The 13,111-nt window shown below is 39.4% G+C and overlaps 1 protein-coding gene across 2 annotated transcripts; it reads left to right on the top strand.

Annotated features, from left to right (window-relative positions):
• The first annotated feature begins 8,789 nt into the window (after positions 1-8,789).
• LOC113277865 (GDSL esterase/lipase At3g62280-like) lies at positions 8,790-11,242 on the top strand. 2 transcript variants are annotated; one of them, XM_026526834.1, is made up of 6 exons: positions 8,790-9,080; positions 9,203-9,388; positions 9,486-9,649; positions 9,764-10,034; positions 10,160-10,382; positions 11,086-11,242. In XM_026526834.1, coding segments are annotated over exons 1-6 (1,116 nt in total). In that variant the 5' UTR covers positions 8,790-8,809; the 3' UTR covers positions 11,087-11,242. The 2 variants fall into 2 exon arrangements, with proteins under 2 accessions (XP_026382619.1, XP_026382618.1); XM_026526833.1 differs by lacking the exon at positions 11,086-11,242 and having other exon boundaries at positions 10,160-10,458.
• Positions 11,243-13,111: the final 1,869 nt, after the last annotated feature.

The raw sequence follows: 13,111 nt of genomic DNA, 5'->3' as shown, positions 1-13,111 counted from the left end.
TTTTTTTTTTTTTTTCAATTTTTTTTTTTTTTTTCATTTTTTTTTGTTTTTTACAAGACAAAAATTTACATGGCCATGAGAGAAGGACTTTAGAATTTGGATCTTCACAACTTGTGATGTCTTGGTATCATGAACTTCAACAACTTATATCATTTTCTCTTGTAATTTCTTGTAACTAAGTCTTCAACTTTGATTTTTGAATTATTCTTTTCTATTGTTGCTTCTAAACCTTAAACGTCTTCAACTTTTTCATAAATTTTGATGTCACTCCGCTTGTTGATGATGATAAGTTTCTACTGAGAGAGAGTCGTAATCCAGTAACTAAGACTACATTGTGAGGTTTCTCTGTCTTTCTGGCATTTCCTTCTGACCTACTTGCCTTTCCATCATGGATGGTTAGGTCCATCACGGTTACCCTCTAAAAGGAACAAGTTCTCTCCTGAATTTCAAGGATCTCAATGTCTTTTTCTCTAATGTCTCAATAGGTTGTTATCTCTAGCATTCCAATTTCTATCTTTTCAGTGAGAAACAGTATGTAAACTTAGCTAACCGGGTACTATGTGACGCTAGAAGTTTCAAAAATGCGACTAAAATGTTTCTCCCATACCCCCAAACTTAAATCTAACATTGTCCTCGATGTTCTGAAGATAAAATTAAAAGCATGAACAAGGAGAAACTGTTACCAATGAAGATAAACGTTGCAATCCAGTTGAAGAAACTGTTACAACGGATGAATAAACAGTCGCCGTTTCCCTGTTCTTCACGAGCAGCAGGAGCAGCAGCAACAGAGTTCTGAAAACTCTTGATTCACGCCTCCTGAGCTCTCCTCTCGACCCCAAACTCTCGACAACCCTTCTAGGACTCATGTATCTCCTATTTATACATTCCAGGTGCATCAAATCTCGCCATTAATTCCTCAAAATTTTCACAGTAAAGGAAAATTATTCTTGGGAATAATTTCTTATTTTCTTTCTCTGCATCCGTTAATTGTCTTGATAATTTCCAAAATCTGTTGATATGCAACCTAGGAGAATATCTGCAATTAACTTCCACAACCCATGCAGCATCTTTACGTAATTTTGTTTCCAAGTTTAACCGATATCTCTTCTTTCCTGCTTTAATAGAGAATCGATTATCTGGCAAAATTTGATCGATCCCAACCACCACAATATCTTCTTATATCCATATCACATATACCCATTAAGTTTCAGCGATTTAATCTCCTTATAACACCTTCAAAAATCGATTGGAAAATCTACCAGTGTATAAAGAAAATTTCCCGCCAAAATTTATTTTTGAATTTGAGAAGAAGGGTGCCCCTTAACCAGATCTGGGGTGCGAATAGCAATTGGGGTGGAAATAGTAATTTTTCTGGGTTCCTCAAGCACATTTCTGGGGCGTTTCCGGTGCATTTATGGGATGCCTTTAGTAATTTTTTCCAGGGTGTAAAACACCACCTTTTGAGCCCATTTCGCCGCAAGGGCTTATTTTCTCTAAAAACATCTACAAAAACACAAACTAACACAATAAATGCTTAATCGAGTTTGATACCCAATACAGAATATTGAGAACAAAATAGACACATAAATGCGTCTATCAAATAAGTTGAATTGAGGCTAGGGAAGCTCAGTGGAGATTTGATACCCAAGGCCTCACCGCAGTACAAGGCGGCGCAGTCACGCAATCAACTCACAGAAACCGTCATGAACTTCGAAGTATGCTAAAAGAATAACCAATATCCTTCGAAAATTTTTCCTAACAAGCTCGATACCATATAGGTCTCTTTCTAATCAGATTTTAAAGCTTGGGTTCGCGTTAGGTTTTGTTCTCCTAAAGCGGGCAAGAAGGGAACGATGATGAAATCCGAACCCTTATCTTGTTTAAGCCAGGCCTTGCCCTTTACTAGGAAAATAAAGACAGTCCGGTTCGTCCTCAAACAATTATCACCTTAAGGCAAACAGTAACTCGCTTGCAGGGGATTCGCGAGTGTTTCGGTTGGACTTACCTCCCGTACCAGACGGGGGATGAACCGTTGTCGTCGACTCGGGCCACGACTCCTATGCCGTGTACGAACCCGAGGGGCCGAGACGATATAGTAATCGTCGTCCTTCCCTGCACACAGTTTATATAAATTTTTTTTTAATAATACCCTTCCGTAGGGTTAAAAAAAGAATAAAGTCCGATTGTCCAGAATAAAGTACAAATAAAAAGTCCAAAAATTATGAAAATTATGAAAAATAAAGCCTATTTACAAATCCTAAAAAAAAATTATGTCTTTTTTTTCTTCTCTTTTAGCTTTAAGCTTTTTGTTCCCAAGTCCTTAGTATTCCACTTCGAACCTGTAAATCAAAGATACAAAAAGAAACGTAAAAAAGAACGAATAATAGTAAAAAAAAAAAATAATAAAAACCTAAAAATTCTTCCTAAGCACAAATCCGCGTCGGCGGCGCCAAAATGATTATTGATTTTTCGTGGTTGTAGTAATGAGGTTCAAACTCTCGGACTTGTGAAGATTAAATTTAAAGATTTAATAAAATTATATACAAAATTATTAACAATGGGTGCGAGAGGTAACAAAGACACTAGATTCCACTATTATGCAAAATTGAATGATAAATATTTCAAAACTCTATTCAATTCTTAAGTCCTTTTTTATCTTTAATTCACTATCAATCATACAGATTCTCAAACATTATTTGCAAACCTTAAGCATAGATTATCAAGAGATTAAACCAAGCATAACCTATCAAACTGAATAACAAATAATTAAGACAATCATTCAAACAATTTAAAACTCTGCAAAAGCAGCGATTAGGTGAATTATATAATTAAATGAAATAGTTACCCATTTATGTTGCATGAATAGCTTCCTCCATTTCCTTGGTTACGAGGGAATTAGCTCATCATAGTATAAATGCTCTCAAAATAATTTACTATGGCTCAAAAATGGTTTACAAATGATGAGAAGAAGAGAAAATGGTGTAAACTGTAATCTGCGACGCACAAAAAGCGTCACAGAATGAACGATAAATGACAAGTGCTGCGACCCACGGCTGTGCGTCTTAGACACTGTTCATAAACGATTGTCCTTGCGAGTCCGTTCTTCGTGTTCTTGGTGTTCTTCATCATCACATATACCCATTAAGTTTCAGCGATTTAATCTCCTTATAACACCTTCAAAAATCGATTGGAAAATCTACCAGTGTATAAAGAAAATTTCCCGCCAAAATTTATTTTTGAATTTGAGAAAAAGGGTGCCCCTTAACCAGAGCTGGGGTGCGAATAGCAATTGGGGTGGAAATAATAATTTTTCTGGGTTCCTCAAGCACATTTCTGGGGTGTTTCCGGTGCATTTCTGGGGTGCCTTTAGTAATTTTCTCTGGGGTGTAAAACACCACTTTTTGAGCCCATTTCGCCGCAAGGGCTTATTTCTCTAAAAATATCTACAAAAACACAAAATAACACAATAAGTACTTAATCGAGTCTAACAATACAGAATATTGAGAACAAAATAGACACATAAATGCGTCTATCACGTGCCATCCACATCTCCGCGCCAAGGCATGCCAACCATGCCATCCGAACCACTTGTGCCAATTGCATACCGTGCCAGCCACGTCTCCGCGCCAAGTCATGCCAACCATGCCAGCCGCGCCACGGTGCCAATGAAAAACCATGCCAGACACGTCTCCGCTCCAAGGCATGCCAACCATGCCAACCGCGCCGCCGTGCCAATGGCAAACAATGCCATCCACGCCTCTGCGCCAAAGCATGCTAACCATGCCATCCGCGCCACCGTGCCAATGGCAAACCATGCCAGCCACATAACCGCGCCAAGGCATGCCAACCATGCCATCCGCGCCACCGTGACAATGGCACACCATGTCAGCCACGTCTCCGCACCAAGGCATGCCAACAATGCCAGCACCGTGCCAATGGCAAACCATGCCAGCCACGTCTTCGCGCCAAGGCATGCCAGCCGCGCCACCGTGCCAATGGAAAACCATGCCAGCTACTTCTCCACGCGAAAGCCATGTCGGCCCTACTACATGCGGCTGGATGCCAAAACGAGGGGTTGCAACAATCAACGACCACCCTTCCATCTGAGATGCAAATCTTAGTTGTCCAAGGTCGCCAGCTAACGCGTACTAACCTTTGGCCCAACGCCAAGCCTTAATTTTGGTCGTGCCCAAACTATGCCAAAACCCTAGTTTTTGGCCGCGCTTAAACTATGTCAAAATCCTATCTTGGCCATGCCTAAACCATGCCATGCCATCTTTTCCTTCACGGCTGCCAAAACGAAGGGTTGCAACAATCAATGACCACCCTTTACATCTAAGATGCAAATCCTAGCCGTCCAAGGTCGCCAGCTAACGCGTGATAACCTTTGGCCCAACGCCAAGCCCCAATTTTGGCCGCGCCCAAACTATGCCAAAACCCTAGTTTTTGGCCGCGCCTAAACTATGCCAAAATCCTAGCTTGGCCACGTCTAAACCATGCCGTGCTGGCCTTTCCTTCACGGCTGCCAAAACGAAGGGTTGAAACAATCAACGGCCACCCTTCCATCTAAGATGCAAATCTTAGCCGTCCAAGGTCGCCATCTAATGCGTGGTAAGCTTTGGCCCAACGCCAAGGCCCAATTTTGGCCGTGCCCAAACTATGCCAAAACCCTAGTTTTTGGCAGCGCCTAAACTATGCCAAAATCCTAGCTTGGTCACGCCTAAACCATGCCAGTCGCACCACATGTGCCAATGGAATGTCGTGCAACATTTCCGCTCCAAGGCATGCCAACGATGCCACATGTGCCAATGGCATGTCGTGCAACCTTTCCGTGCCAAGGCATGCCAACCATGCCGCATGTGCCAACGGCATGCCGCGCCACATCTCCTCGCTCAAAGCATACCAACCATGTCGGCGCTCCACATGTGCCAATGGCATGCCATCCACATCTCCGCGCCAAGGCATGCCAACCATGCCAGCCGCACTACTGTGCCAAAACCATGCCAGCCTTTCCTCCATGGCGTTGGCTGCCAAAACGAAGGGTTTCAACAATCAACGGCCACCCTTCCATTTAAGATGCATATCTTAGCCGTCCAAGGTCACCAGCTAACGCGTGACAACCTTTGTCCCAACGCCAAGCCCTAATTTTGGCCGCACTCAAACTATGCCAAAACCCTAGTTCTTGGAAGCGCCTAAACTATGCTAAAATCCAAGCTTGGACACGCCTAACCATGTCAAATCCATGCCGGCCATGCTTTCATGCCGCTGGCTACCAAACGAAGGGTTGCAATAATCAACGGCTACTTTTCCTCTCAAAATGCAAATCTCGACCGTCGAGAGTCACCACCGACTGGAAAGTCTCCCAAGCTCAACTTGCCAAACAAAAACAACATGCTACATGTTTTTCACGAAAACACTCGAGACATCAACACATGTCACAAACTGGGGGATGCTCATTAGGGTATTGGTTTGGAGGTTTACAGCGTGCGGCGTACACTACGCCTGTTACAAGACAGTGTCATAAGAATGAGGCGGTTAGTAAATATACAGGGAATAATGGTGAAACGCTTTCCTTCATTATGGAACATCAATTTCAGGCATTGCCAGTTACCACCTCCTCCCATTTACTCATATGTTTCCATTTCTTACGATATCAGAGTACGTTTCACTTCGACTTGTATAAATAGGTCTTACATATTACCACCGAACGACAAGTTTTGGTCGGGAGCATACAACACTCAGAAATCACCCGTTAGCTTTCCCATCTGTTATCTTACGCTTTCTGATACAAGTCAAAACAACTACTCTTCCAGAATCAACTATTCTGGTCTCAACACTCTCTTCGTTTCCTTCCCCAAAACCAACCCTTCTCCTTCATTTTGTGACCGAAGAAAGTCTGGAACGACCATTTCTTGGTTTTGGCCGGATTTGTACAGATTGATGTCTCGAATCTAAAGTACTCCCTTGCAGTACATTGTTTAGGGTTTAGACTCGTTTCTCACCCACAACACACGAAATTACCGAAACCAGCAGAAACTGTTTTCACCCTCAAACATAGGGAAGGAAGTCTTCATATACCTTTGCCGGTGAAGTTCTCGCACATGTCTTCATTGTTCTTCGGTTTTCAATCTTCAAGGGTATTCGATGATTTTTGATACTCAACTACCATGATATAATCCTAGGTCGAGACTGACTTTATAGTACACTATGAATCAAGATATACTTTTAGTCGTTCAATATTGACAACAAGCTTGACATAGCAATACTTGTGGGTTCAACCGAGCGGTGCTCTAACGGGTTTCTTGATTTCAAAGAGTTGATACTTGAGGATTGGTCTTTTTCAGTTTGATGATTTTTGTTGTAATATACTTTTCCATTAATTGTAACATCAAACTTATAGTAGGATTGTCTGCAAAAATTCCTCAACTACCACGATCGTACTGATGGCACAACCTCTAGAAATAACCACAATTTTTGTGGTAGAAACATGATTCATGCTTATGATGATCAGAACAACAACAACGAGACAATGTAAAATATTTTTTCTAGAGTCTTAACTAATAAACCTCATTCGTTTCACCTCATATTTCGATCGAGACACCATCACTTTCGACATTTGATCAACAAAATCAGAGGCCTATTGCGACCCATTCTGCAACATGCAATCTACCACATTTATAGAGAGACGAACCAAACGGTTGATCCATTAGCAAATCAGGGTGCAGATATAAATCAACAAAAGTATCTTTAAACGAACTTTTTGGAATATGTAGGTCACGCATGTTAAGATTATATATAATTAATGACTCCATGGATTGTACCGTTAGTTTAAATCAATACAATATGTTTCAATAAAAAATATGATTTGATCAAAATTTGGCATTTGTCTCATGATTGCTAAAGATGGGTACCAACATTAGCGGGGCCAATAGCATTTGAGTGAAAGGCAGGATCACTATAAGATTTTTTATTATATGAAATGGTATCATCCTTTAGCAATCGTGCTTTTTGTAATGGTATATTGATTTTCATCAAATTTTATATGCATTTACTGGGAAGGAAGACATCTAAATTGGTTCGAAGAAAATTGTTTAATGCATTCAAATGTTCTTCCATATAAGTGTACAAAAGAACATAGCTAGATGGAATTGGATAGGAAATACTTACAAAACGAATGGCACTCGCTTAAAAAAAACATAGCTCAGTGGTATCCCATCAACTCCAATAAGGAGGAAGTCAGGGATTTAATCCACGTCGTCGTAAAGTTTTTGGTAGATTAATTGTATAGTGGGTTGAGCGGTGTTGGGTCTGGCAGTGGGGCTAGTGCAACTGGCTAGGTTTAGGTAGGGGTCTGGGGGCTTTCGCGTATCAAAAAAAAAAAAACTGCAAGGAAAATTAAAATTTTGGGCCCCAATAATGTGAGCCTCTAGGCAATTGCCTAGCCGTGCCCCAATAAGTAAGGGTGAGAATGGGCCGGTATGGACCGGATTTTAGCTCATCTGTGCCCAATCCAATTAATTACAGATTTTAAATTTTGCATCCGCATCCAATCCAACATCCAATGGATGCACGGATGAACGGATTGGATACGGATAATCCAATGGACTGTTTTAGTTAAAATTTATAATGAAAAAATAAAGCCGACATAGACGACTTCTTATACAACCTAAACATTGTGTATACGTATATAAATATAAAATTGTCATGGACAACACTCCAAGCAAACACCTTAAAAATTCCTAAACTATCTATATAATTGTCCTTAATCTAACGGTTATGGATGTCCAAAGGATTTTCATGGTTGCATCCGGACCCAATTCGTTATCCGTTGGATTTCAAAAATCTCATCCGCATCCAATCCGCAAAAGTACGGTTGGTCCCGGTTAAAGTCACGAATTACGGTGAAAATGATCACTCCTATCTATAATATCTATAAGACGGCTCTGTGCACCCCTATAATTTCACTACAAAAAAGAAAACTACTAAACATGTTCTAACAAATACAAAACCCTCGTTATGTTTGTCAAGAGTTTCTCAGCAGATTCCCTCCTTTCTGGACATTCATGTCTTTCAACAGCAGCTCTTTCTATTGAGCCAACCAAAACCCCTCGTGATCAGATGAAAGATGAGAATCACAGAGCCAAGCCGTTTCTTCATGAGAGAAGTTTCCAATACCCATTTCCTGAGGATGAATTCCCCACAATCTAGCCAAGCAAGTCACTGAACAACTTCTTGTGTTTTCCTTGAACTGTATGAAACATCCCGTGTTTGTGCGTTTGTTGTCCCTTGTCCGTCATCCTGAGAAATTCCGTTCACAGGTACTAAGTCAAATACTATGACCGCTATAGAACTCTGCCTTTAGGATGACTAATATCTCAAGCTCCCCACGTGTGGGCTTCATGTTGCAATTCCTTTAACTTGGCCACTATCTCAAGCTCCCCATGTGTGGGTTTCATGTTGCAATTCCTTTAACTTGGCCACTATCTCAAGCTCCGTAGTCCGTACATAGAGGTTTCCTAGGTAATAGTTGCTTGAAACCATTCACCAAGCAACTATTACCGATTTTGATTCATTCAGAAGGGTAAACTCCGTTGCTGGTGGAGTATTCGCTGTAGGCTGTAGCATTACATTTTTTTTAGTAGGCTCGTTTTGTAAAGGTCTAATTAATTAATAGTACGACTTTTTTACAAAGAAAACTATTGCCTCGCTCATTTGATGAGCTTATAAAGAAATAAACAACTTGTTTGCGAATAATAATGATATACACGATAGATTAGTAGTCATTCCGTTGCTAATAAGCTAGCAAGACATGAGGTCTTCTTTTACTCTTTCTTCTCCTCTGTTGTTCCTATCTCTGTGTATTTACTTTCTTCTATTTTTCAACAATTCGCGATCAAAACCATTATGCCACAAAGGTAATAAATCATCGCCAATTCTGATTAATTTTGGAGATTCGAACTCCGACACTGGAGGCTTGCTTGCTGGCACCGGTCTCCGAATAGGCTTGCCCCATGGTATTACATTTTTCCACGAGGGTACTGGCCGGTTTGGCGATGGACGTCTTATTATCGATTTCCTCTGTATGCATTCATGTTTCTTTTCTTCTTTTTTTTGAGATCTCAATCTTGTCAATTAGAGTTTGATCAGTACAAAAAATGCTTGCAAAAAAAAGTTCGTTGACCGTTATTCTGTGTATGTGTAGGTGAAAGTTTGAACCTGGGTTTTCTAAGCCCATATTTGGACTCCCTGGAACCAAATTTCGAAAGTGGTGTCAATTTCGCAGTTGCAGGTGCCATGACTTTACCTCGATTTGTCCCTTTTGCATTAGATGTACAAGTTCGGCAGTTTAAGCGTTTCCAAAGTCGTTCTCTCAATCTCATCGCACAAGGTATATATTTTGTCGCAGAATTTTGATGATGTTTTCATCCCGGGATGGTTTAGTTTGAATTAGGCTATTGATCAGTGTTCTTGTTTTTTCATAATAGGTTCGAAAGGTCTGATAGATGAATATGGGTTTCAAAATGCGCTTTACATGATTGACATTGGACAAAATGATCTCTTGGTTGCCCTGTATGCGTCAAACTTAACCTCGACGCCGGTACTTGAAAAAATTCCATCATTTCTAGCAGAAATCAAATTAGCAGTTCAGGTAACTTTCAGGAACAATATCACCATGCACAGTATATATATATGACTATGGAATTAGTTAGGCGAGATGCATGTACGTATCTTATTAGTATCCAATTTTGAGTTTGAATTGCAGAAACTTTATGAACGCGGTGCCAGGAAATTTTGGATACACAACACTGGACCATTAGGTTGCGCTCCAAAAGAGCTTGCTCTTCATCCTCATAACGACACCGATCTTGATCAAATTGGGTGTTTTAAGGTTCATAAGGATATGGCAAAAGCTTTTAACAAAGGATTGAAGGCAATATGTAACGAGTTAAGATCAACTTATAAGGATGCAACCATTGTCTATGTTGATATATATAAAATCAAATACAAACTTTTCAGGGAATATAAAAATTATGGTAAGTAATTACTACGTACATGCAGTGTGTATATGTCAAATAACTTCATGCATTTTTATTTATTTTTACCTTTCGATAAAGAATTTGGTGTTTTTTATTTATTTATTGTTGTTATTGTCATTTAGGTTTTACAAAACCACACAAGGCTTGCTGTGGGTATGGTGGAGAGCCAAACAACTATAATGTCAAAGCAACTTGTGGCCGACATGGCTACACAATCTGCGCGAATGTATCGCAGTCTATAGTGTGGGATGGAGTTCACTATACTGAAGCTGCTAATCAAGTAGTCGCCTCACACATTCTTTCTACAGAATTTTCCACACCACAAATATCCCTGGAATCTTTTTGGTAATTTTGACTCTTTTTTTCTAACATTTATGGTGGGTTTATTTGTAGAATTCACCTTTTTCAGGAATTTATAATTTTATAGGATTACAAATTCTGGGATTCATGTAAATTTCTTGTGTGTTTGGTAACTCAACTAAAATTTCTAGGATTTATAGAATTTTCTTGTATTAAAGTCTTTGTAGCGTTTAGCACTACCCGCAAATCTTAAAAATGCATATATATGGGATTTAGGGTTAAAAAAAAGTGGGTCCATCAATCCGTGGATAAGTTTCCTAGCAAATCTTAGGGGGAGGGGTCGGACTCCATATGGAGGATTTGCTGGAAAACTGAATCCCGTAGGAAACGTGATTCCAAGGATTCGGACAACCAAACATACAGAGGAAAACGCAATTCTACCAAATCTCCTGTACCCATAAATTCCACCTTTAAAATTCGACATCCAAATCCGAAAAAAAAAAAAAGAATTGTTTACGGGAGAATCAAAAGGGCATGTTTGTAAAATTTGTAACCACATGATATCATTAGTGTTTGTCTAGGCCATTGTTTAGGATAAGGGATATCCTAGTAAGAGCAAATGACTAACTTGTCTCTTTTTACTTAATTAAATTATTTTTTTCTTTTATTTTTCACTTTTTTTATTTTCATTTTAATTTTAATTTCAAATTTTTTCATTTTAATTTTCTTTTGAATTTTTTCATTGCAGATAATACCAATTGTTGTATTTGGTTAAGTTGAAATTTTTCTCTTGACCGAACATTAGTCCGTATGAAGCTAAAAGAACGCGCGATGGGGTGAATATGGAAACTAATTGGGGGATATAGCTACATGACAAAAACTGGATCCAAATATCAAATCTGGGTCACCCCTTATGTAATTATTTTTTTAATTCCTAATCTAGTCCTCACTAATCAGGTTTAGTGGTTAATAATAATTAGTAAAATCTTAAGTATTTGGGAGATAGATTAGTGTGTATTTTTGTTTGAATTTGTGTGAGTGAGGTGAGAGTAGAAGGAGGGAAAAATATTTTTGAGTGGAAATTTTTTTGTGAAAATGGAAGATGATTGTAAGGAGAGAATTGCAGCTGCTGAATCTTTAGCTCAACTACAACAACAATCATATCTTCAATCTTCGGTTAATGTTAACAACTCACAATTGGAATTATATGATGAACCAACACCCTTGGATCATGATTTTCGTGAGCATGAAGTGTTTTTTGAAGAACCAACCCAAGAAAGTAAACAAGTTCAACATACAAGCATCCCCAACACACAGGTAATGCTGCTAAGAGGTCGAAAATTTGATTTATTTTTTTATTTTTTTCTGAAACCGCCATTTTTTCTCTGAAAAAGTTTGGTGCCGGCATACTCGTAGTATCAATACCACGCCGTCACCACCAGAACCGGCACGGTATTCATACTATTTCCATGCCAACGAAAAATATCCCCCATTTTGAAACAATTGCCGGCGTGGTCTTCAACCAAAAAAATCCATGCCGGCACGCAGTTAACTTTTTATCTACCACCAAATATTCCATGGAATATCCAAACCGGCATGGTTCACTCCTAACTTTACCATGTCGGTACCACAAGAAAAACATCCAGGAGTTAAAGATTTTTGAACTTAAATACCGGCATGGTATATAAATTATCGATAACGCCGGCACCTAATACCGGCGTGGTTTATAAATTATGGACAAAGCCGGCACAAAATACCGGCTTGGAACCTTACATATCGAGCATGCCGGTATTGAGAATTCCAGCATTAATGTTCAAGAAAATACAATGCCGATACTGTTTAAAGTTAGGTCATCTTTTTCAAGTGCAATTCCAGAATGCCAGAACATTATTCGAGAATGCCGTCACATGTTTCCGGCTTTGATTGTTTTGGCGGTACTGTTGTCGAGCATGCCGGAACTAGTACCCGGCATAGTAATTTAATTTTATTTGGAACTAATTCAATTTTATTTTCATTCATTCCTTAGATTGTGACATACATTGATCCAACAAATTCCAAACCGCTTGGTCCGGATACGTCTGAATACTATAAAATGCCTCCGGTATGTTACCAAACACTACTTTCACCTAGTTTTTAGAACTTTATGTGGGGATTGCTTGTAATGAACCTTATAATCTCCCATTGTTGTCCTTATGTAGGGAATAAAATCTTCAGAGGAAGCAATTGCTTGGGCAAAAGAGACGGCTCTTAAGAACATGTGTGTGTTGGTGAGGAATACCCAACGTTCAGATAATCGTTTTGAGATGGTTTGCGAGAGAAGTGGGAAATAAAGAAGAATGATAGCCATAAGAAAAAGGGTTATGTATATCCAAAGAAGACTAATAGGGTATACAAGACTCGTACGAGGAAGGATAATTGGTCCTTTAAGCTTGTATTCTATCCAAGAGACAAAGAAAAGGAATGGGATTGTACGGTGTGGTTTGGCCTTCATAACCACCGGGATCCGAAAGATTTTGTTGGTCACTCCCTAATTGCGAGGCTAAAACCTCATGAATTCGAGGATGTAAAGATAATGACCAAAGTATGTATCAAACCAAGAGTTATTGTCAGAGACTTCAAGGAAAAGGATGATCAGAATGTTTCTTCCCTAAGTACAATTTATAGCGCACAAGCAACCATTAGAAGGGTGGAATGAGAAGGGAGGACCGTTATGCAAGAATTTGAGAAGATATTTTGGGATTAAAACTACACGCGCATCATTTAAAGAGGGTCGT

This window comes from Papaver somniferum, chromosome 5 (assembly GCF_003573695.1).
Source record: "Papaver somniferum cultivar HN1 chromosome 5, ASM357369v1, whole genome shotgun sequence".
Taxonomy (NCBI): domain Eukaryota; kingdom Viridiplantae; phylum Streptophyta; class Magnoliopsida; order Ranunculales; family Papaveraceae; genus Papaver; species Papaver somniferum.
Note: the sequence above shows the minus strand (reverse complement) of the source record. Positions and strands in the feature narration are given on the sequence as shown.

Excerpts from the sequence above, each read along its gene's own strand:
- LOC113277865 (XM_026526833.1), top strand. The coding sequence starts at position 8,810 with ATGAGGTCTTCTTTTACTCTTTCTTCTCCTCTGTTGTTCCTATCTCTG. Across the intron at positions 9,389-9,485 it reads TCTCAATCTCATCGCACAAG|GTTCGAAAGGTCTGATAGAT; the intron begins GTATATATTTTG and ends TTTTCATAATAG. Across the intron at positions 9,650-9,763 it reads AAATCAAATTAGCAGTTCAG|AAACTTTATGAACGCGGTGC; the intron begins GTAACTTTCAGG and ends TTTGAATTGCAG.